The sequence below is a fragment of the Electrophorus electricus genome, chromosome 10 (genome assembly GCF_041902795.1).
Source record: "Electrophorus electricus isolate QZ-2024a chromosome 10, ASM4190279v1, whole genome shotgun sequence".
In the NCBI taxonomy this organism is placed as follows: domain Eukaryota; kingdom Metazoa; phylum Chordata; class Actinopteri; order Gymnotiformes; family Gymnotidae; genus Electrophorus; species Electrophorus electricus.
Window position 1 is genome coordinate 25,517,369 of NC_137506.1, and position 26,015 is coordinate 25,543,383.

At 38.5% G+C, this 26,015-nt stretch overlaps 1 protein-coding gene across 2 annotated transcripts; it reads left to right on the forward strand.

The window, feature by feature from the left end:
* Nucleotides 1-635: 635 nt before the first annotated feature.
* On the forward strand, nucleotides 636-23,333 carry scfd1 (sec1 family domain containing 1). Of its 2 annotated transcripts, none has more exons than XM_027000364.3 (25): nucleotides 636-774; nucleotides 1,947-2,017; nucleotides 2,130-2,218; nucleotides 2,339-2,429; nucleotides 2,642-2,764; nucleotides 4,195-4,282; nucleotides 5,921-6,010; nucleotides 6,576-6,631; nucleotides 6,944-7,029; nucleotides 7,496-7,595; nucleotides 8,235-8,365; nucleotides 10,198-10,288; nucleotides 10,402-10,475; nucleotides 10,668-10,749; nucleotides 10,849-10,945; nucleotides 11,604-11,674; nucleotides 12,718-12,815; nucleotides 12,919-12,981; nucleotides 13,088-13,163; nucleotides 19,315-19,368; nucleotides 21,735-21,787; nucleotides 22,110-22,143; nucleotides 22,355-22,420; nucleotides 22,512-22,580; nucleotides 23,125-23,333. In XM_027000364.3, exons 1-25 carry the CDS (start codon nucleotides 744-746, stop codon nucleotides 23,146-23,148), a joined length of 1,908 nt encoding a protein of 635 aa, XP_026856165.2. In that variant the 5' UTR covers nucleotides 636-743; the 3' UTR covers nucleotides 23,149-23,333. The 2 variants fall into 2 exon arrangements, with proteins under 2 accessions (XP_026856165.2, XP_026856166.2); XM_027000365.3 differs by having other exon boundaries at nucleotides 12,736-12,815.
* The last annotated feature ends 2,682 nt before the right edge of the window (nucleotides 23,334-26,015 follow it).

Below are 26,015 nucleotides of genomic sequence, written 5' to 3' on the forward strand. Positions count from 1 at the left end.
TGACATTGTTGACATTTTCCCCCAACTTTTTCAGCACAGGTCACTTTTAAGGTACAGATGTACAGATGACACTAACGTTTGTTTCAGGTTATGCAGCAACATGAGCGTTTCTTGCAGTCAGGCTATAGGAAATGGATTCTGTTAGTTTGTGTCGGCGATATTTTTTATATAAATCATTTGTGTATGTAAACAAAGAACTTTGATGTTCCCTGGAGTCTTTTTGTGAATGGATTAAATTTATGCTTTTAAATCTTTTCATATTACATGGCATAATTTTGTACGGGGTGTCAGTTGACTCTTATATTGAGACGTTCTTTTCTACCTGTTTGTGCCGGGTGTGTCAAATTAATCCTGCATCGTTTAAGATTCGGGTGCACTGGAAAAAAAACTTTTTGTATAAACTCGATCATTCACACTCGATTCGCAGTTTCTTGTAAAATGTTTGAAAGCATGTATAATGAAAAAGAAAATGGTACATATGTATGCCATTTAGCGTATTTATTAAAGACTTACGTTCTGTCTGTGATGCCTCGAATTTATAATAAAAAATCTTTGTTAATTTAAGCATAAATGTTATCTATAAATGGAACTGTGTGCTAGATCACAGCAAGTCGGCGAGTTTCAGGCAGGTGCCGTGGAAAGCGAAATCATCGGACAGCCGTTTATCTGCCGTTAGGAGGCGCTGGGTTGGTTTGCTGATCTGCCACGTCACCTTCCAACTCGTCACTGCATAAATAGAAAAGATGGCTGCCTCCATCCGGGAAAAACAGACAGGTCTGTTAATGACTGATTTTTAATTATAAAATGTTTAGAGCAGATGCATTATTGAAATAAACATACAGTATTGATATAAATTAATACTATACATACATAAATTGACTTTTTTGTCACTTGTGTGTTGAAAACGCACATCAGTCACATAGCTGAACTTGGTGATAACCAGGCCGGATTGTCTAACCAGTCAATAATTCCTTAAATAGCTAGGTAGTTCGATGAATAAAATGCTGTTAATTTTTGGAAACTTGATTACTTGAAGACCAATTTACCATCATTCTCATCGTGTAGTAGACTATATGTTTTGAATGAACTTCAGGTAGCGTTATATGTTACCTAGCTAGCTAGAACTGCGTTAAGTTACACCTTTAAAGAGAATGCTAGCTAATTCATTATGGATTTCTGTAGGTTACGTAACTAGCGTTAACAGTCCAGCTGTTATGTAATTAATGTTAACATCTATTACATAAAAGACGCAGGTTATGGTATGGAATTTTAAAGATGCTCCTTTAAGAAAACGGATTTAAATGGCATTCTGTACTGTGGGCGTCGTAAATAAATAAAAAAACCAAAACATTTCAGAGCGCTGATTTGAAAATCAACAAATCCTCGCGACATCTTTATCTAAACTTTACCCATAGTTTAATGAAGCATCAATGCAATCTGTACCTTCATAACTGCAATATAAATCACGTCTTCTCAGAACTCGGATCTTAGCCTTCCAATAATGTGTTGTCTACAGGATGTTGATCAGTTGTATTAACCATTGCAGCAGCGATTATGCCTGAACTGTACAAAATACCCAAAAAAAGTCGCTTTTTTTTTTTAAACTAAGTATAAACTTCAAAAACCACAAGCCGAACTAATGCTCCCAACGTCACAGGAGAATGTAATTAAAAATTAACTGGCAGTTAAGGAATAGTACAGATTTCAGTTCAATTTTCATTTGATAACTCTTTCTACTTGAGTGTTCAGGCTTTGTTCTCACTCTTAAATAATGGGTGTTTGATAATGTTATTCACATTCAGCGTAGTTTTGTATACTAGCCAAACTAATTCAGCTAAGATGAACTACCTTTTAAATCCAATTTGTGTGTCTTAAAATCATTAGATATTCTTAACAATGATATGTAAATTACAAGTCAGAGTGATTAATTATTCATATTTCTTCAGCTGCCTTGAAGCGGATGCTGAACTTCAATACCCCACCACTGAAAAACACAACAGCTGAACCAGTATGGAAGGTACTGTATATTCTTTGTCCATAATATTAGGGACTACTGAGTAGCTGGTGTTGCATATTGAACACTATAGCTTCATGTTTTATGGATATCATTTGTTTGCTTGTCTAACTAGGTCCTTATTTATGATCGCTTTGGCCAAGATATCATCTCTCCCCTTCTATCTGTGAAAGAGCTAAGAGACATGGGAATCACTCTTCACCTGTAAGGAGCTGAAGTGCCTATGAAACTGAGCCAGTGCCTATGTCCCCCTTATGTTTTATATATTTAATGTATTTAAAGTATTTTTGCATTGCTGAATGTCTTTCTTCTTTTGCTTCCCAGTTTATTGCACTCGGATAGAGATCCCATTCCAGATGTCCCTGCAATTTATTTTGTTATGCCCACAGAGGAGAATATAGATAGGATATGTCAAGTAAGTATTAAAGCTGTCCGCATAATGTTATGTTAAACCTGCTCTGTAAGTTACACCTGTCAGTCCATTGTCAGTGGCAAGACTTTTTAAAGCCTAACATTGTTAGACTTCTAATGTGCATCTGTTGTATTACAGTCACTATTTTCAAAGCTACATGATGCAGCTCAGACATTTAGTGATCTCTTTCATTGCAATTATTTTGAAACCTATAGGACCTTCGGAACCAACTCTATGAGTCCTACTACCTGAACTTCATCTCCGCAATCTCCAGAAGCAAGCTAGAAGATATAGCAAGTGCAGCTCTTGCAGCAAATGCTGTGAACCAGGTGACCAAAGTAAGTAAAATACAAAAGTGAAAAATGTTTCTTTCTTTCAGTTATCTTTAAGAAGCAGGTAGATGCTTTAAGAACATGTATATTTTCTGTCCCTTTAAGAATATCAGATGTTTGTGAAATTGACACACACTTGCCTGTGATTTTTTTTTGACACACGCTTGCCTGTGATTTTTTCTGATTAAGTGACTCTTATAAAGAGTTATGTCTAAATTCTTTGTAAAAATTAAGAAAAATATAAATACAGAAACATCAAATACAGTGGCATGGTAGCCATAGTAAAATCTGTTTAGCCAAACATATCAAACAGTATTGCACCCACTATATAAACATATGTAAACACACATAAATGCAATGTGTATGAGCTATACCATTTAAAATGAAACCCATATTTACAACTGACTATAAATTAGGAACTACTTTGTAAATAATCTTAAGGGTGTTTAAACTGTTGAAAAGGGTTCTTTAAGCTTATATCAAGTTTCTCTATCCAGTCACTGACTGCTTTAAAAACACCTACCTTGTAGGTAAACCTTATCAGTATAAAATTAGAGACTGTAACCCAGGTGTCATCATCATCCTGCACAGTAGAACAGAGGTACAGAATACCATGGCTGACTGCTATGCCATCAACACTTGGATACTAGTATATTGGATACTGCCAGGCAGCCCAAACCTAGACAGGAGCAACTGAGGGTTAAGGGCCTTGCTCAGGGGCCTAAAAGCAGAAACCTGGCAGCAGCGGGGCTTGAACCAGCCATTTCCCAATCACAAGTAAAGCACCCCAACCACTGAGCCACCACCACCCTATAGCCCAGGGATGTCCATGTCTGGTCCTAGAGATCTACTGAATTACAGAGTTTACTTCCAACCCTAATCTAGCATACCTGCCTCTAATATTAAAGATGCTACTAAATTACTTAATTAACTGAATAGGTGTGTATGGTCTGTTAGATTAGGGTTGGAACTAAATGCTGCATGAGGATAGATCACCAGGACATCATTTTTGATTGTACATCTTAGACCATGGGAGTGCTGTTGGTTAGACATTTGTACATGGCAGGTCATTCTTAGTGCAGCAGCAACAATAGCATGTATAAAACCTTCAGCGATGCTGCTATACCTGACATAATTGTACAACACATGACTACCATGTCATTACTATGTCAGTGTTTCCGCTGTATTGAAAGTGTACCTACACCCAAATAACAAACTGAATGGTGGTCCTTTGGTCAGAAATGGAATATTTATGAACGGGCTAGTGGTTGGCTGACAAATTGTATATGGTATGAGTTTGGTAGCGATTTGCAATTCATTAGTTATAAAGTGTACATTTTAAAGCAGGTTTTCCTAATTAAATGGTGATTGAGTGTAGGTGCAAGGTATGTGTTTCTGATCAAGTCAATGAGAATGCTTTCTTTGTCTTTGAATAGGTTTTTGATCAGTATTTGAACTTTATCACACTAGAGGATGACATGTTTGTCCTCTGCAATCAAAACAAAGAACAGATCTCCTATCATGGTAAGATGTGTGCTAAACAAATGTGCCAACCACATCCCCCACCAAACAGATCATCAAAGTCCCCATTCCCCCCCTTGATTTGGCCACCCCTAAACCTTAATTTGGTGAAAGTTTATTTTGAGTGGTCCTTTGTAGATTAAATAACATTTAACAGACTTTTAGTAACATATAAATGATGTGTCCAATTATTTGGATTGCGTTCCAGTTAAGATTAGGATTAGGTTTTATTTTGACGTTAAGATTAGGATTTGTCTATGGGTTAATGTTAGCTGGGTTGGTTTGAGGTCTAATCGTTGCTGTCTGACCCTTGAACTGTTCATATTGTGAGTAAGTTTGCGCTGCAGTTTTATTCAAGCTCTCATCTGGCTCTTTTGACAATACTAGAGGTAGAGAGAGCTTTAGGCCAGATGTAACAGGACCCATGCCATTTTTGCACAATGTCTTTTTTATTGTGGAATCATGTACATTGACCATAACTGAGGCAAGTGAAGTGTGCAGTGCTTAGATGTTTGTTTGGGTTCTTTTGTGACCTAGATGATTTGCTGGTATGCTCTTGGTGAAATTTTATGTTACACGTTTTCTCCATTTGTCCATTAATGACTTTAACTATGGTTCGCTGGAGTCCCAGAGCCTTTGCAATGGCTGTGTAACCCTTTCTTAACCGGTAGATTTCAATGCATGTATATATAAATCTCTTTTCAACGTGGCATCTTATAGTCCTTTTTGCCTTCTGACCTGCTTCTTGGTTCTGTGTTTAGTGATGTAGATTAAACAGGTCTGGCATTAGTGTGGCTAGTGAAATTGAACCCAATTGTCAATTGAATTTGGATAATCGGTTGATTTAGTAGAAAAAAACAGTTACTTTTTAAAATAGGGCCAGGTAGATCTGAACAGCAATTTCTTTCAATAAATCATTTAAAAACAGCATTCTTTGTTTCCTTGGATAGTGTTTGTATAATATTTAAAAATAGATGATGATATAAAATATTGTATTGTGTGTGTGTGTGTGTGTGTGTGTGTGTGTGTGTGTGTGTGTGTGTGTGTGTAATTTATTTATGCATTTATTTATTTATTTAACTAATGGTGGATTAGACATCTAGTACCAAGTGAGTGGCTAGATAAAGGCAAACAAATAAATGTATAAATACATACATACTTAAATAAGCCTTTAAAAACTGACATGAAAATGTAGAGTTTGAGTTATCTTGGTTTCCGGCCTTTGCTTTACAAGGGGTATATTGGGAATGGATTGTGGCTAGTATATTGTAGCCTAGGCTTGCAAGCATGACTGCTGCAGCTTCATATTCCAGCTTGCAGCTTTCAGTTGTACTACCTGTTGGGCTTGTGCTTATAGATGCATTCATATCTACCACCGTGCTGACCGATAGTATCTTGCCACTAAGATGAGCGAGACTGCAGCAGTGGTTGACTTAGCTTAATCAAGATCATCTTTCACATGTCCCCTATATACACTGATATTCCTGGATTCATTTTGCATTATGACTGTTCTATCCCAGAGGCAGTGGAATTTCCCCTTTATTTAATTAATGTCCAGTTGTGATTGGAGGTATTGTTTGACTGTTTAAGTGCTAGGTAATTAGTTGCGTGCCTGTGTGCATGTGTGCACTCCTTTTCCAGCAATCAACAAACCAGATATCATGGACACAGATATGGAGGTTATAATGGACACTATTGTCGACAGCCTCTTCTGCTTTTTTGTTACTCTTGGTAAGTAGCACATTGCAAGGACAACTGTAGACATAGTGGTACTCTAAAACTGGGTTCCAAAATAATTGCTTTAATCAATATGTAATGGCCCTTATTAACGATACCTTTTTTCTACCAGTAGCATCCACTAGGTGGCAGCATTTTACCTAATCATTTGCAGTTCTTAGTGTTTAAAGCTCTTAGATTCAAAGTTGGAAGGTTTAAAATGGAATGCACAAATGGCATTTATTACTCTGCGTAAGATGCTTTATTCAATGGAGTTCTAATTTTTTGGGTAAATAATAACTATATTTAGTAATGGCATGTTTTATGATTAAATAGAAAAATTGTCATTTATGATTTAATGACACTAAATAATATAAGTGTACACGAGTACTGTCAGGCGTCAGATAGGGAAAGAACACAGTAAAAATGTGCTGTGACTCAGTTTAGAATTTAATTCATAATTAGTACAGTAGTTAAAATAAGAAAAAAATCTCTTGAATATTCTTGTGTGCCCAATGAAAATTTGCACAGACGTTTAACGTGAAATTTGGCAAGCAAGTGAGATTTCATATTTTCCTAGGTGCTGTCCCAATAATCCGATGTCCAAGAGGGAATGCGGCTGAAATGGTTGCTGTGGTAAGCTGCTCATCTCACCTGTTGTGTTATAAAAGACAGTCTGAGGAATCTTTGTCTTCTCATTGGCCCAGAGAAAAGGCTTATAGAGAGACTATTGTCTTTTATGACTCATCTTTGTACTCAATCTACTGTAGATTTTGAATCTAGTTATACTAGTGCAGCTGTCAGGTCTTGGACTTTACTTAACTACAAAGTTGTTAAGTCTCAAATACCAATTAACGTGAAATCAATTTTGCTATACTGTTCATAGATTGTTCTCTTTTTGTGTATACATGGAAATGCTACATTTTGTTTATCTCTTTTTAACTACAGAAACTTGACAAGAAGTTAAGAGAGAATTTGCGAGATGCTCGCAACAGCCTCTTCACTGGAGATACCATGGGTGCTGGCCAGTTCAGGTAGAACACAAACTCTCACATCTGTGTACGCACGTGCGCGCGCACACACAGACACACACACACAAAACATCCGATGACATTAACATGCACATCATCTTAGATAATAAATCTAAGCATTCATTCCATTACTTTTATGTACAAGAACCCCTAAAGAAACTCCAGAAGCTCTGCTTGCTTTTCTTTTTGCCCACGTACACTGTGTGCTCACTGGAGTTTCCACTTAAATTACAAGGAAATCTTTTCCCCTGCTGGCTGTCCAGTCACTCCTCCCTGAGTACCCAGCTCCCAACGCTGGGACGTCCAGAGAAAGATCCAGAAGGAAAGATTGGTTTCACTGCTGGAGCTGAAAGACCAGAGAGGGAAAGATTAATCATCTGTTGTGTTGGGGCTTTTTAGTGTTCTCTTTTTCTTGGTTTTGCTGTCTCCCCCATCTCTCTTTCTCTATTTGTCTACCTCTTTTGTGTAGTTTCCAGAGGCCACTATTTGTTCTTGCTGACCGTAACCTGGATCTTGCCACCCCACTCCACCACACTTGGACCTACCAAGCCCTCATTCATGATGTCCTGGTAAGGAGAGCTCGAAGAAACCTATTAGTTCTTTAGACTACCTAATATTAAGCCCATAATATTTGTTTGATCTGTCAAGGTTCCCATGTTTCCTAAGTGTTAATCTCCTTTTTCTTCCCTGAAATGGGATAGGCCATTTTTTCCGAGTCTCAATGTATGCAAAGATGAAGTTATTGCAGTCATCATATATATGACAAAGAGGTTTCATGAAGTGTGGAATGTAAGCACCAAGTTGGTGGTGTGCGCCAATGAACATAAATAATTTATTTTTCCAGAAATTAAAAAGCATGTCTCAAAGGCTTCTCAGGGCTGTTAAAATGATCATGAATTTGAAATGCTTCTTTTGTTTTAGAATGTGCTCTTTACAATGACAGCTATTGCCTTGAATATGTATTTCAGAAAGTTTTGATGCAAGGATGAGATCTGTAGTGATTATAGGTCATGTTATTGTACAACACAAGATTGTATCATGTATGCATTCAGAACCTAGAAAACACACACACACACATTTTGTGACATAAAATGTTTGTCCAAGAAAATAATTTACAAGTTTGAGAATTGCCTGCCCTTTCTGATTTGTGTGTGTGTGTGTGTGTGTGTGTGTGTGTGTGTGTGTGTGTGTGTGTGTGTGTGTGTCAGGACTTTCACCTGAACAGAGTAACTTTGGAAGAGTCACTAGGGTCAGAAGCTGGGGCTCGACCCAAAAAGAAGACCAAGAAGAGCTATGATCTCACTGCTGCTGACCAGTTTTGGCAGAAACACAAAGGAAGGTGAGTAGCAGCTGTTATTGAAACCTGGATCTCTCCAGCAGTTGATCTGCCATAGACTTGATTTATGTGTAATTCCAAGAAACGGAGGGAGTGCTTATAAAGAAATCACAGGCAAAATTCAGAACTAGATATAATATGTTATAAGTGTAAGTACAGAAAAGAAATCACCATTATATTTTTAAGGCCTCATGAAGACAGACGGAATTTTTTAAAAGCATTGTAAATGCTCATTGCTAGATGAAATACAATGGATTATGAATCCAAGGTTATGTTACATTTAAGTGGAAAAGCACATCTAAATAGAGCACAAATAATACTTTTAAAAAATAGTATTTTTTTATGTTGAATTCAGAACATAAATATTTTACCCAAAACAAATAAACGGTAGAAGGGTAAAACCGGTAGCAAGGTGAGGCAGGATATGAGTGTGTAACATATATTTATCCAAAAAGCCGATAGACAGCCATGAAACTTGGGAACATATGACAAACATGGAGGAACAACAGAATAAACCACTGAAGAATAAGCATAACCAGCAATGCACAACAAACCTAGATATGAAAACACGGCAAGTTACACATTCTAACATGGAATATCTAGACACAGGTGAGGATAATAAGGTGCAGGGAAAACATAACATAAAACATGATAGCTGTGATGCCAGAGTAGTTAACTGTGACAGATTGGCAAGAATACATTCATTGTACCCAATGTTTCTTAAGAGACTCCTTGTACCTGATATTTGTTTTATTAGACAAAGTTCATAATTTTTCCTGGTGTTGATTTTACCAAATCAGAAATCACATTATACAAATCAAATCAGTTTGTCACATTGTCCTTACACGGGAGTAAGGTGAGTGCTTACTCCCTACAGTCTCGCAGTATTTTACAAGTATGTGAATTGTGAATATACTATTTACAAATAGAAAAAGAATGTGTGTGTCTGTGTGTGCTAAAGTGAAAATAGTAGTTTTCTACAATTACATACACACTGTTCATACAGGTCTTGCACACATCATGCATGTATTATATATATATACTGTGTGCCATTTGCAAAACAAACCTTGCGTAAACACTGTGTGTGTGACAGTGCAGTAGTAGAAGAGTGTCATTAGATGTTATTATAAGTCATTGTCTAAGCTATTTTACTTGACATTGCCTTTAACATGCAGAGTATTGGGGGCCGTATGGTGGAGAGAGATGTGAATGTGAGTCTGGGTATATGGGAGTATGGGCCATGCTGGAGTACTACTGACTGTTCTGTAGCCTGACGACCTGCAAAAAGAAAGTGTCCCTCAGCCGGCTGGTTCTGGTTTGTAAGCTTCTGTACCATCTGTGAGAACATACTGTGGTTTGGGTGGGTGGGTGGGGTGTCCTTTTGGATTTTTTCAGACAGTGTTTGGTGTACAGCTCCAAGAGTTCTGGTAGTTCAGTCCCTGTGATGTATTGGGCTGTCCTCTACACCCACTGCAGAGCTTTCCTCTACAGAGTGGAGCATTTCCCAGGCAGTGATGCAGACTCACAGGATGCTCTCCACAGGACATGTGTAAAATGTCTTGAGGATGCGGTTGTTCATGCCAAACCTCTGCAACCTTCTGAAGTAGAAAACACATGTATCTGTGTGCTTGATGCATGTGAGATCCTCTGTATGTTTACACTGAGGAACCTGAAGCTACTGATCTTCTCTACTCTAGTTCCATTAATGGACCCATGCATTTGCTGTTATGCACGTCAGCTTTTTTTTCCACCTGAAGTACAACTTAATGTGCACTCTGGTCCATGCTGGGCTTCCCATGCTGAAGCTAGGTTTATTGCCACACTCCCATTTTCAGCCCATTCCCTGAGGTGGCAGAATCAGTGCAGGAAGAACTGGACAAGTACAGAGCTCAAGAAGATGAGGTCAAACGACTCAAGAGCATCATGGTGGGTACAAGATCCATGTTCCTTTTACGGTCTCAATGCAGTGTGAGATGGTATCCTCCTGGATGCTCCTAAGTTGTCCAATGGCACTGCTGACTTTTTTGTTTTCTCCACAGGGCTTAGAAGGAGAGGATGAGGGAGCCATTAGCATGTTGTCAGACAACACTGCCAAACTTACCTCAGCTGTCAGGTAGGACTGTGCGAGGCCTGGCTACAAATAAAGCCTAATTGCCCAATTCAGACACACAGTATTATTTTTAGCGTTAGCATTTTATCCTGTTGTGTTGGACAGAGATCTATGCAATGTATATGGTAGACAGTCTGTTGTCTGGCCCACTGCATGTATGCTCTCAGGTAACAAAGTGTTTCTCTTTCCAAACAGTTCTCTACCTGAGCTCTTGGAGAAGAAAAGACTGATTGACCTTCACACCAATGTTGCCACAGCAGTTTTGGACCATATTAAGGTGAGCGCTCTGTGAATGTTCTCATGGATTACATTTTCTCAAGAAATACCATGATTTGCTCAAATTCCCTGACTATTGGCACATATCGCCTGTCCATAGTCTCGGAAGCTGGACGTGTACTTTGAGTATGAGGAGAAACTGATGAGCAAGTCCACTCTGGACAAGTCCCTCCTGGACATCATCACTGACCCTGATGGTAAGGCTTTGTGTATATAGCACCATAGACCTCTCACATTTTTCAGTTTACTATACCTATTTACAGGGCAATAAATGTCACATTGCTCTGTTAATGCATGAACTTTCCCATGCATGGTTTTGTTCATCCCAGAACAGTTCAATCATGGGAGATCAAATGAAGCAAAATGTTTGAGTAACTTATGCCCCAGTTGCTTAATAGAAGTCTGTTCCACCTTCTTCTTCGTTCAGTGTTCCATCCCAGAATTAGCCTCCTGAATATGGTCCCTGGGGAGAAGCGGTCAGCTTTAAAGGCGATCTGTGATGCTAGCAGAGGACAGAATGTGTTTTCTCTCTCGCCAGGATTGTGGGTTTTTTGAAGACTTTCATATCTTGATCTCCCCAGGATCTTTAGGTTCATTGGTTTCTAATGAGTACACAAGCCTGTCCAAATATGTTAACTTTAATAATAATTGGCAATATATTGCCAAGTTTTTAAACTATACAGACTTCCATTGTTCTATAGTGCTGTGGACCTTGGATTTTTTTATTTGCATTTTGATTTTTAGAACCATGAAATACTTACTCACTTTCACAGATCACTGTCCTCTTAAAATAAACTGTGTGGATTGTTACTGGAGTGGAAAGGTTTATGGATGAGCTGTTCTGTTTGTTGGTAGCTGGAACACCAGAGGATAAGATGAGACTTTTCTTGATCTTCTACATCACTGCCCAGCAACCCCCATCTGAGGTAAGACTCTATGCTTCCCCCACCATCAAAGCTCTAATATACTGCCAGGAGTTCTCACTTTGGAAGATGCCGGTCTTACCATATACATGTGGTGCCATAGCAACACAGTGTCTCTAGAGATTACTTGTGGTAGGCTGTCCTGGTGCGCACTTTCGGTAATACAGCGGTTTATTCTAATTAGAGGTGGGCGAATAAATTTCAGTGTGCAGGACACCACCAAGCCAAACCCAGTATGAGGCCTCTCCACACTGCCCTGTTCCTAAATCCTACTTCCAGCCTGTCCTCAAAAGCCTTGTTGTTCTAAGGGACACATGCGGCGCAGATTTGAGGTACACTGACACCCTTTGATGCTGCAGCCAAGCGTTATTACTCTTGCAGCCTGATAATGCAGGATTGTTCAACTCATGGCAAGGACGTCTGTTGGATGTTACTTAACCAACCGCAGTGTGCAAGTTTCCTCTGCTCTGCAGAGGAGTGGGCGCCGGGCTGGGATGGGCAGAACCTTGGATTGGCCCAGGTCCACACACTGCTGCCTCGGTAACAATGACCACAGATTACCCAAATGGTGGAGGAAGATTTCTAATCAGTGCCGTGGGCAGATGTCCCACCTGTCTCTAACCATCAGGCTGATCAGTGCAGGCTGCTGAAGCATGCCCGCTTCATTGGGATACAACTTGTTTTACAGGACTCATGGCTGAGGTCAAGCAGGGGACCTGTTTACCACATCTTTCTTTCATCTCTCTCCTTCTGAACCCCGAAGGATTATTGTTGGGTCCTTTTTTTTGCCCAAATGCAGCCATTTTTTGTTTTTCACAGTCAATAATGATGTTGGTGAAACCAAAATGGCCTCCACACACATGTGGTGTAGGCAGCAGTGTCTCTGAGAGGACAGTGGGTTTGTCTTCATTCATCATATAGAGGGGTGCTGACAGAACCCTAATGGCTCAAATCCATCATTACATGGCTACAAAGTGTGCCTTTCAGACCTTATATTTTTCCTTTGATAAGAATGTCAAATAAATATATATTTTTCTTAATCTCAGACATTTTCTTCATCTCAGGGAGATCTTGAGCAATATAAAAAGGCTTTGATTGACGCTGGCTGTGACCTCTCCCCCTTGAACTACATAAAGCAATGGAAGTGAGTTGCCAGTGTCAACAAACACTTCATAACATGCCATCATAAGTTCATAGTAACTGAAAATAAGAAAGTAGCCTTGCCACTGACATAATATATTTTCCAGAGCTTTCACAAAGATGGCTACTACACCAGCCAATTATGGCAACAGTGGAGTAAAACCAATGGGGTATGAAGCCACATGAAATATAATTTTCCCAAAATGAATAATTTTCTTGATGCATAAAGTGTTACTAATGCAGTGATTTTAAAAAGACCTTTGTGTTGTTCCTCAGCCTTTTCTCCAGGGTGATGAATACTGGCTCACAATTTGTTATGGAAGGGGTGAAGAATCTGGTCTTGAAACAACATGTGAGTATTTACTTACTGTTAGGACTGAATAGTTGTCACGGAGACGTGAGCTCAAATATGCATGGTTTCCCGAGCAGTTCTCCTCTGCTAGTAAGAGATAGGTAAGGTTATATCTGGATTGGCAGCAAATAGCATTGTTTATAGCTTTATCTTTATTTTTAGCCCATGAGTCAAATGTAAAAGATTAAAAAAAATCTCTAAAAAAACTTGATATTCCATCTTTTAGCTAAATTCACATAATAGACTCCTGATAACGAACAAATTTCTGAACTTAATAATTGCAGCTGATCACATCCTTATTAATATGTCACTGTTTCTTACAAAAATAATTTTCTCAAATATACTGCACTTTTACTGTATAGATACTAAGCTAGGTTTATAAGTAACTGCAACATTTATGTTAGCAAATATTGTATTTGAGTGTGAGGAAGCATTCAGATAATATTAAAATAAAATTATTCCTTATCAATACATTATGCAGGTGCAACAGATTGCACAGTGCAATTGGACCATCACATAATTTTTGTCATCACTCTTTAGGGCAGTCAAAGAAATTTGAAGTGAAACAATGTAAACCATGTCAGCTTTAATGTGAGACTGTTTACATCTGTACTGGATGAACCATACAGAACTAACAGTTTTTTATATATAGTCCCAGTTTCACCAGTCCATAAGTAATTGGCTGGTAAGTTGTGTATCACCAAATGAAAGCCTACAAAGGACCTAGAATTGACCGTATATCAACATCTGGAATCTGTTTCTGTATTGTCACTCAACTGAGAAGTGACCTAAATAGTGTCTGTGCCCATGAAATCCAGACCATATGAGGCTGAAATAGCACAGTACAATGGATAAAGATGTAGCCAAAACATTAGGTAAGTCCAAATCAATGGTTCGGAACATTATTCTATTCTGTCCTATTAAATTCAACTTAATTATATTTATATAGAGCTTTTTACAATAGACATTGTCTCAAAGTGGCTTTACAGGAACAAAGAATACACTCAGAGCTTAGCCGTAGGGAACAACCTGGTAGACCACAGAAGGCCAGTGAATGGCTGACATTTAAATCATGAAGGCAAACCAACATTATTCAGGAAAGACACAGATGTGCATAACAAAATTAAGAACCACCTCTGGAGTTTTGGCCCAAAAGTCTTATGGCCCAATGACCTAAAGTGATTTTCAGCAGCAGGATAAAGCTGAAAGTATAAAGAAGTATCTACATTGCTCAGATCCAACCACATGCTTCAAAATCCAGTGGATAATGCGTCACCCTGCAGCAGGACAAACCACTTAAAACATACCACGAAAACAACAATGGGGTATTTCAGGGCCAAGAAGTGGAATATTTTAATCGGCTAATTCAATCCCCTGACCTTAACTCCACTGAGCATGTATTTCAGTTACCAAAATGAAAAGTTGTGCAAAGGCAGGTTCTGCTCCACGGCGTAATGGATTCCTGTATTGGGTGTATAAAAGCACACCTGTGTTGAAGCTTTTATGGAAGATGATGGTTGTAATGTGGAAGAAAGGAATTATCCCAAAATAGTGGAGAAGAGTAGGGGGTATTCTTATACCCGAAGAGAAGGAAGCTGTGGGTATTGAGCAGTTTTGACCTATAAGCCTTCTTAATGTGGAGGGTAAGATTTTCTTTACTGTGATCGAACAGAGACTGGCTGCTTATTTGAAATTGAATAGTTGAAAGTTAATTGATACATCAGTGCAAAAGGCAGGGATTTCGGGCTTTGCAGGTTAGTTGGAGCATAGCAGTATTATTTGGCATCAGATTCAGACAGCGAAGAAAGAGGATAGGGACCTACATGTGGTTTTCTTAGATTTGGCTAATACATTTGGCTCTGTATCGTATAATCTCTTATGGAAGGCATTTGAGTTCTTCTAGGTAGCAGATAGGATTACTAGGCTCATTAAGGCTTATTTTGAAGATTTTCAGTTCTGTTCTAATACTGGAGTAAGTATGTTACGTCCTGGCAGCGAATAGAAGTAGATGTAACGTCTAGCTATTCATCATCCTCGTAATATTTACAGTGATGGCAATGGAGGTGATAATTAGGGTTTCTAAGAGGACTGTAGGTGGCAATAGACTACAGGATGGTACCCAGATCCCTCCAGTCAGGGCATACATGGATGACATGACAATGCTGACAATTACCATGCCATGTACCTGGCTAGACAAAATTATAATCTTAGGTGGGCAGGGATGAAGGTTAACCTAGTACGTCTCTAGAGGTTTGTCAATTGTGGAAGGAAAACGTGGAGTCCAAAAACATGGAGATTCAGTTGATTGGATACTCTAAATTGTCCTGAATGTGACGTGTGGGGGTGTGGATGTGAGTATGTATGTCAAGTGATGGTTGGTGCTCTGTCCAGTCCCCCCCAATCCGCTTCTCCTCTGTGTGTAAGTGATTGTAAAAGCTGTTATCTGTCTGTAAAGCGTCCTTGAGTTCGAGAAAGACGCTATATAAACATATCTAATAATAATAATCATTTCTGCCAGGTAAGTTGAAAATGTGGTACCTCCAGTTTGGTTTGCTGCCTCATATTAGGTGGCCACTGTCAGTTTATGAAGCCATCGGTAAGTAAAGAGGTTGAAGAGGATTATAAATAAGGCTGTAAGTAAGTGGCTAGGGGTACCATGCTGTTGAAGTAGTGTGGTATGATATGGAAGAAGGGTGCTGGAGATAGCTCTAACAAGTCTAGTTGAGGAATTCAAATGTGTTAAGGTAAGTCACAAGTTGATTTTGTTAGGGTCTAAAGACATGGTGATAAAAGCAGCAGTGCCAGTCACAAAAGCAGGGAGAAAGTGGAATCCGTGAGTGGTGATGCTGTTATCTAAGAGTATGTTGGAGCATAGAGATGTGGTAGGGCAGGTGCAAAGCAGAAGAGCAGGGCTTGGGTCAGGTGAAAAGTGGAAAGTGTTCAATAAGGCCACAATGCCAAAGAGAAGGTGAATGATGACTAGTTTTATTTGTAAACATGAAGAAAAATCACAGTGTACTATAGTAGCTTCGCAGGGAAACATGGACAACGAAACAGGGTTTCGTTGGGAAAATTTAGAGAAGCAGACAATCACCTGGCGAGAGTTGTCGGCAATGGATATGAGTGGCGTTTTGCTTGGGGTAACTTGATGTCCTTCCAACTCCACAAAACCTTAGACAGTGGGTAGTTGAAGATCCTAGCTGTAAATGATGTGCAGGGGTTGGGACACTGAAGTATAATTTATCGGCATGTACATTTATTTGGTCACAGGAATGATATGCATGGAGACTGCATGGAGACTTAATATACATGGAGACTTGGCTCATTAGTATGTTTATTTGATAAAAACGCATAGAGGTTATCTCTTTGCCCAGTGGTAATATGAATAGAGCAAATGGGTTTGTGTGGGAGGGACAGTATCGTGGAGAGCAAGCACAGGCTATAAATATTAGTAAATGGGTTGCCACACAAGACTGGAAATTGGTAGAGATGTAGGTTTAAAAAGAATACAGGTCCCAAAGTACATTGCTTTAACTATGCTGCCACATATGGCACTATACTCTGAAGGTAAGCAGATTAATTTATTTTATAGAGTTAATTCGTTTGAGGAGGCAGTGGATGAAGGATCCGAAGGAAGCAGCTGAAGTATGCAGACTTGATAGCAGAGGTGAGAGAATAAGGGTGGCAGATGTACATAAGGCAGTAGAGATAGGTGCTAGGGGATTTGTAGCAAAGTCTGCCACATCGTTGCTTGTGGAATTTGGTTTTAGAGGCTGTAAGATATGGGTAGCTATAAAGGAATTATTTGAAGTGGCTGAAGCTAGTGAAGTGGCTATAGAGCAAGACAGTGACTGTAGATGGGGAAAGCACAGGTTAGTTGGGGAAATGTGGAATGGCTGACAGATTCTGTGTCTCAGGTACATGGTAGACTGGGCAGGTGAGTGGATTGTTGTCATGTCATGTCATGTCTAGAGTAGTAGATCCACATGTAACCATTGACACTGAGCATGTATTAACAGTGTCAGTGGGGCTGGATAATGCCTTAGTTGCTGGGGAGGCCATTATGCTGATTGGCTGCACAGGGACAGCACAGTAGGTAAATATGGGATACCAGACGTCACTGCTGGGCCTTCTAGAGGTGTCCTGGGCTTAATTTAGTGAAATACAGATGATGGGAGGTTCTTACCTGATGACCACTGTGAAGAGCTTGTGAGGTTGTGGTGTTTATTATGAAGTGAGTGGACTTGGCCCTATGTGAAACACTAATGTTTTGGCAAGGAATATCTGACCTGTGTATGACTGATTACAATGCAATGAATGAGACTGGGTGCTTCATTTAAAAAATCATCAATTTAAACATCAGCTAACAAGACAAGCAGTATGATTCATGCTTGCTAATAAGTAGTAATTTAATTTGTAATAGTAATTTGGAAGTATTTTATGACTAATACAGCTAATAGTAGCACAGCAACTCGTAATATTTGAAAAACTGAAATTTTCAGGGATGAATGTAGCATCGCAAAATATAAAATGACCGTTGAGCTGAATTTGTCATCCATGCTGCAAGTTGCATCCCCTTCTCCGGAGCATGCACGGTATGTCTTTTAATCAAAGACAGGTAATCCCTGTTTATTTTAGTTTTATATCCATCAAAAGAATGAGACTAGGATCACACATTTCAGTCAACACTGATGGAAATCACTGTGTTGCAGAGCTGAACTAAATGTTCTAAGCTGATGACACAGAAATAATGAAGTATTGTTTGCGTGTGTTTATATTTTATTATATATTTTATTTATATATATATATATATATATATATATATATATATATATATATATATATATATATATATATATATATATATATATATATATATATATATTATGGTGCTACATCCACAAAACCTATACAGGGGAAACAAACTGGTCCCAGGGGTATAGTACTAATATAATTTTGATCTTAGATCATCAAGGGTTTAATATCAGACCTTTTTTAAATTGCCCAATACCCAGAGTTCAGGTATAGGAAGAGGTACACTGGGAGCAGTGTGTCTCTAATTAGTTTTAATATATGGTTATATGGTTTAATATATGGTTAGCAAGATTATTTAAAACCAGCTTTTAGAATATTTTATTCCTGGTGATATTTTATGAAATTGGTAAAGTTGTTTTGAAATGTTATCAAAAGTGTTATTTTGATGTGGAATGCTCATGAGGTAATAAAAAGAGTGTTAACAGGGAAAAGAGGCCTAACAGTGCATTAGACTGATTACTCCCTTATGTTTTATGTTATTATAGAGATTCTGTGTCCTTTCAGAATGATTTGCGTACAGATCCTCTGTAGAGACCTCTTTAGGCTTCAGCAAAGGATCCTGGGTAGGCTTTGGTGGACCTCAGGGTAAGATATACGACCTCCCCACCAAGCTCAGGACCATATAGAAAAACAGTCTTCTTTAGGACAAGGTTAAGAGAAGTCTTCTCTAGGAATGTGGTGGTAAAAGGTTCCAACTGGTGTGGGTGTTGAATATCAGTTGGCATATGTATAGTTTGGATGTAATGGTGGTGAATGCAAAAAGGTGGCATGAATACATAATCACTTCTGAGAAATGTATAAAAATGTGGGTTCTTTGTTTGACTGTTAGATATTCTCTGGAGGGTGCCTCAATAATGCTTGTTAGCGATAGCCTGCAATAAAAGACGGGACCAGCTTTAACTAATTAACTCTTTAACTAATTCCGAAGTCTACATCTTCATTTTATATTTTAATGTTTAAGTTTACAACTAGCTGACTGGGGATTTAGGAATGACACTCAAATTAACCTCTAACTAAACATTTGCCGTCGTTCCTGTAATTCTCTCAAGTATAACTTTTACAATTGTCCTAAAATGTCTGGAATATAAATGAGTATTCATGGTGCTTGTGTGAAATAATTTCTTCAGATGAGGTCATGCCAAAAAGCTGTTTTTCTTTGAACACCTTGTCTGGCTCAGTGAAACTAGTTACTGCTTAGTATTAAAATCTTAGGTTGATCAAACTACAAAGAAGCTAGCTGTCATTGTCCTGTACTGCTTGCAAGTCATACCACCTTTTTGAAATAATTGTGTTTTTTATTAATGGATTGTGAAACTTATGTTTTTCGTTTGTATAGAATTTGCCAGTTACTCGGATCTTGGACAACTTGATGGACATGAAATCAAATCCGGTAAGCTATTTCTGTCCATCTTTTGAGATTCAAGACACGATCCATTCGTTTGTAAGATGCCCACAATTCATTCTTTACCAGTCAGGCTGCCTGCTTGTGGCTGTACTTGTGTGCATTACGAAAGGAAAAAAAGCCTCAGCATTTCAGGGTTACAGCAGCAGCTATGCTGCCCATTCTGCATTAGTGTGTATAGTGTACAGTGAATCAGGACACCAAATCTACACTGTACAGAGCTGTGAAGAGACTTCTTGAGTGCAAGGACCCAAGCTCAGCAATCTGATCTAGTCTGTTAATGCACAGTCTCAAAAAGGGGAACACCTGTAGAGAGGGACAGAGGAGGAAGAGAAGGAAGGGAGAGGGAGAAAAGAAGAGCAAAAGAGGTGTGGATATGAGGAGAGCGGGCTTACAGTGATCTGATACTAAAGTATTACGTTTCTAGAGCTCAGGGATTTGGGAGTGTTCATTTAGCTCCCGTGAAACAAAGCAGAAATTATTATTTGCTTATTCTGTTTGCAAGCTGTTTTAATTCCCCTGCAGTTAACCCCTATGGAACACTCTTCGTGGGTATTGTGTAATCTTTAAGAACCATTTATTCAGTTTCATAGCTGCTAGTCATTTAAAACAAATGCTTAATGGTAAATACGTTTGTAGCCTAACTTTTTTGTAGGCTGCCAAGACTAAACTGAATTGGCTAGTGCCAATACCTTGACAAGCATGTAAGCACAGTGCTTGACTCTAGTATGGTTCAAAGGTGTCTGGAGATAAGGGAGTCAAGCAGTGCCGCTACAGAAAGAGAAGGGGAGCCTACGTGTTGCATGTAAACAAGCAACAAAAATAATTGATTCATAGTTTGTTTGCCGGATTCCATTAGTTGAGAGGCGTATCCCAAACACCATGTATATTTCCCAATTTTTCTATCAGTATTGATGTATACATACTATGGACAACCAATGCCCCTTTGGGTTGAAATTAATACAGATTTTTAATGCTCTCCACAAACATATAAATCTTAAAAGTATCCAAGGTTTAATTGTCATTTTGATCTCACAATTCCTTCATTTATATTCAGTATTATTTATATTCAGTAAAAAGTTAGTATACATTGGGCTTGGTCTAGGAAGTTCCCAAAGGCTGTGTTTGTACCATATTAGCCTTGTGATGGTAGAGAAATTCTCCTTTAGCACTTTGGTTGTTGTTGGATTGTTTTAAAGGAAAAGTCTGCCTTTGAAAATGTCTAACTGCAGAGGCTGCGTGGGGGGAATGATTGATGCTGATATTTTATAAATGTGGATCTGTGTGAGGATATGATGTGGCAAATGTTCGGCACCCTTCCAGTAATGAGACTTCTCGCAAATACACTTCTAGAATTATCCTGCAATGAATTAAAAAACTAATTAGATGGCCACACCCTTATAATGCTTTGATTATGGACCTTTTCTTGCTGACATTTTATTTGTATCTTATGTCTTGTAGTTAGTCTTTTGTATACATACCACTAACATACTAGTTTCCTTCTTTTGGTCACTGACACAAAGATCTTATTTTCTACTGAAACACCCTCAGCTTAACCATGCTGGTCCTCAGTCTTTCCAGAAACCAGTGGACAGATTACAGGATCTCATTACACACTGGAACTGCTGCTCCTCTTACCCATCATTCCCCCAACTATACATTTGAATAGGGCATATTATTTTTCTGAGCTACTGGTGTTACAGATTCCTGCACAATTCAGCTCTTGTTGGAATAACCAGAGGCATAGGGCTATCCAGGTCCTCTGCCTGCTCAGACAGTCCTCACAGAGATACCTGTAATTGAACTGCACTGTCCATGAATACAGTAGCACTGGGCTCTGAGAGTTGGGCTCTTCACTTGCTATTAGTGTTAGCCATTACCCAGCTAGAGGGTAAACCGATATCAGAAAAATCTGGAGCATTTGGCTGTTTGGAAGCACCCATGGTGCTCCTCTTTCAGTGAGCTGACGGTGAAGTATTTCTTCTTGTGGTGAAGTATGTGCGGGAGCAGAGGAGCTGCCAGGACAGGCTGACTGAGGTCCAGTGGGAGAGGAGACTGGCTTGGCCTTGGCCCATAGGGAGGATGAGTGAGGAGGACCAAAGCCCTCAGCCCCCATCTCCAAAGATGGCTCACTCAAATTTTACTGGGGGGAAAAAATTAAATGGCAACATTTTGAGTTTTTCTACTTAATTCTGCTCTTTGAGGGTCACTACCCCTGGATAAATGGTTGCTGAGAAGAATGAGCATCTTGATAAGGGTTTAATACAGTTTGATGATGTGGGGTTTTTAACTTGTACAGCACACAGACAAGTTATCATAAAATCCATCATGACTCCTAATCTTTGATTTTGTAGGAGACAGATGATTATAGGTACTTTGACCCAAAGATGCTTCGCGGAAGTGAAAGGTAATATTCACTAGAATTTAAAGTAGTTTTTAGAAGTTATTCCATTTTATAATCATATAACAACATTTTAGTATGTTGTTCCAGCTTTGTTCAAATATTATGTAAAATTCATTCAATCAGATGCACTTTGTTACATACATATTAAGACAATGAGAAAAACCTGAAGTTATAAAAACAAGGGATTCCACATACATTGCCAGTGCTGTAATCTTCCATTCAAAAATATTTAAAGGATTAAAGAAATGTTATTTTTATTATTAGTTCACTTGCCACCAATACGAATAAATTCATTCTCTCTTCCTCTGTTCATTTACCTTGCCAGCTCTATTCCAAGGAATAAGAACCCCTTCCAGGAGGTAAGCTTGAGCAATCTGCAACAGTAGTGAATGTATAATATTAGGGTAGAGTGTTGAGGTGCCTTAACTTTAAAGATGTACTGTATAAGATTTGTGCAACACTGTGCAACATTATAGCACATGTATAGCCCTGGATTTTGCTTTGTTTTTTTTTTTTTTTCCCATTCACATGACAATGATTTGATCTCTGAAGACTCTTATTATTCTACAGGCAATTGTCTTTGTCGTTGGTGGGGGCAATTATATAGAATATCAGAATCTTGTTGACTACACAAAGGTATGTTCTTATGATGTCATATGATTTTGTATTAAATATTGGTTATGTTGCTGTTTAATAGTGGATGATGATTTTTTTTTTTTCTTGGCAGGCCAAGCAGGGGAAAAGGGTGATGTATGGTTGCAGTGAGTTGTTCAGTGCAGCTCAGTTCATGAAACAGGTATTATTCACGCAACATGTACAAGACTTCTCCATGATCATAATAAACAGTTCATTAATCTTGAGCACAAAGGCATTTTGATGAATAGACATCATCTGCAAATGTATGGCTGTCCTGGTGTTACGCTTCGTGTCACGCTGCAGCTGAGACTGATAAAAAACAAGAATATTTCACATTCATTGACTGAAACCCATAAGCAGCCCAATGCAGTTAAATTATTTAAATGAACCTGGTGTCTGTGAGAGAGGTTTGGGACAAATACTACAAGTGCATTGGACTGCTTTCTATACTGCTATAGTCTTATTAAATATTTTCAACCGTTTTGCCCTTTTTTTCTGATTTTGGTAAATACACCTCCTCATATCCTTTCTTGACATGAGTCTATATAGACTACATTATTTTTCATTGCCTCTTGGTACTTTCCTTACTCATTCTAAGATTTGCAAAGTGAAAATAAAAATAACAAGCAATCTTTAAAGGTCTAAAGATGTGTCTTCAGTTGCAGTAAGATGTTTGGCTTCATATCCCCACTATTTTTCCACAGCTCTCTCAGCTGGGTCAAAAGTAGGACAAACTCTGAAATACTCCCACTCTCCACTTTCTCCTGCTTTCAAATCCACAATGAAGACCTCTCCATTTGTACACCGTTGCCCTTCTAACTATAGAATTACTGATATTCTGTGTACTTTATAAAGTTTAACTTAAATCACTTAACTCTCAACAATAAAGTTTTAAGTCTTAAAAGAAACTGAATCCCAGTTTTAATGCATTTAATGTGTGTTCCTGTGCATTTCTTGTAGCTGATAAATTAAGCAAACCTGGCATGACCAGTGCATGATGTTGTTGCTTAACAAACTCATTCAGACTGCATTGTTCATGAATCAGTATTTAGAGGTAGTTACCCCAAAGACAAAGTACTGATCCCAATATATTAGTAGTTGATGGATACACTGACATCTAAAGAATCAGAGAGTAAAGCCTTAAGATATATTTGGTCCTAGATCATCTTAGTCCTAAATAGTATTTAGGAAATTACATTTTGCCATACATTAGGTGCACTGGCAATGCTCTGTTACAACTGGTACAGACTTATCTAGTCAGTGTATCTGGTGTGGACAGTGCATTGCCACATCTACTATCCTTTCAATTTATATCGTGATGCCAGCTTTTAATTTTTTTTAAATAGATTATCTTAATATATTTCATTTTCTCACTGATAAGCTGGCTGTCTTGGATTCAAAATTGAGTTGTGAAGAAGGAAGGATATCTTTTTAACCAAACATTTTTAACACTTAAGATTGCATTATTTTATGCTAGTACTGCAATTTTGGGGTACTGTTGTAGAATCCTTTACCTTTTTGGCATGTGAGGCCTCATACAACTGTTTTGACCGTGCAAGGTAGGTAATAAAGCATGCTCACCTTTTTGATTGGTTATATCCTCCTGTGAACATTAATGTTTTTGTTATGAAACACCAGATTTTGATTGCGTTTAGCTGATTTTATCCAAAGCAACTTAAATTATGACTGAGTACAACTTGAGCAATTGCAGGTTAAGGGCATTGCTCCAGGGCCCAACAGTGGTGGGGCTTGAACTAGCAATCTTCCAATTACAAGTCAAGTACCTTAACCACTGAGCTACCACTGCCACTATTACCATGAGCTTTTATGATCACCATCAGAACTTAAAAAAATCTTGTTTTTTAAAGTCCTAATGGCTTTAATACACCCCTTATCCACCACTGCCTATAAAAGCTACAGACCTGAACTCAGTATTTTAATAGTAAGGTACAAGTTTGTGAATCTCAGCAAGTGAAGAAATGTATTACCACCACACAGTAGTCCAGGAAAAATGTTTTGAAAACAGTTATTCTTCAATTAGTAGTATCTTAAAGTACTGTTACCTCTACCCAAAAAACTTTTTTTTTAATTAGTAATAATTCAAACTTGACTATTTCATGATATAGAAATTGTTATGAAGAGAGGGAAAGGAAGGAACTATCATTTGAACTCATTCCAAAATTCAGGCATGTGTACAATTATCTTCTAATCTTGCTGGCTTGCTCCTCATGGGCTGGTTAGTGGGTGATGACACATGTTAGAGCAATTACAGCCTCAATGTTGTATCTTGGCCAGATGGATAAATTCTTGATACTGCTCTTCGTCCTCGTCAACATCAACATGCTCACAGCAATCAGTGTCAATGGCTACATCAAAGGAAGCTGGCTTCTGCATGGTATGCCCCATTATGGCCAAGTCCTCAGACCTTTGTATTCCCACAACTTAGTCCAGGTGCTCGAGGTAACTGGGGTCAGTGAAGGCCACTGGTGGACATTTTTCTTTGCTTTTAATTAAATGTATGCTGCTTTTCTCATCACAGTTTGTGCAGAGCAAATTCCCACCAAGCTAGCTAGGTCTGCTATCATGAGAGAACCACCAGTCCGCCAGTGTGAGACAAGTAAAGCCAGCTAACCTGTTTGAGCTGCTGCAAACAGCCAAACATGATTGCTAATTAGACAGTTCTGACTATGATCACATAGAATCAAACGACACAAAAAGCAGAGCCAAATATACTCTTGATTTACCAACCATGCATAGCTCTGGCATCACTGAGATTTTAAGATTTTGTTTAAAAGTGCCACCATTGGTTGTCTTGTCTCATTCTATGGATACACCACAGTGTACTATGTATTACACCCAATTCATGACTTTGCCATGCTTTTCTATTCTGGCTTTCAACAGCAGCCATCCAAGCTTGCCAGAATTTTGTCCTCAAACAGATCGTAGACATGACCAAATTTCCTCTTCCATTTGTGGACAACTGTTGACTGCTGTTTTTTCATCAAATTGAGAACCTCTGCAAGTGCTAAGTCTAATAAATTGGTGGATATGTTTTTCAGTCTTGTGTTAGAAAATAAGATCTTATTTGGCTGTACAAATGGTAGATAAATCAGCATACACTGGAGAGCAACTAGGCTAATCCAAGTGTTTGGTCTTGTCCTTTAGCTCATCACATCAGCAAGCATACTGTTGGCATTGTCACAGCTTTCGGTCTGGTTTTTCTCTTTGTTCTATGCTGTAGCACCACTCTTGGGTAGGGGCAGTTACAGGGGTATGGTGTAATTATAAAAGTCTAGCTTTCAGTTTTTTTGTACAGTTTAACAAAAAAGGTACAGTGAAATAAAGGATTCCAAGACAATCTGAGTTCTGCATTTAAACTGACATTTCATGATGACTGGAAACTGACTGGACCAAGGCCAGGTTCTCTGGGCCATTCAGACATTTCTTCTTCAATGTCATGTCAATATTAGTCAAAGATATATAAGGTTCAGAAAAAAAAAGAAAAACTAAATTATTACTTCGTTATTATTATTATTATTTCATGTGTCTGTTATCTGCTCTGTCAGCTCCAGTCACAAGGGCAGCCAAATATGTT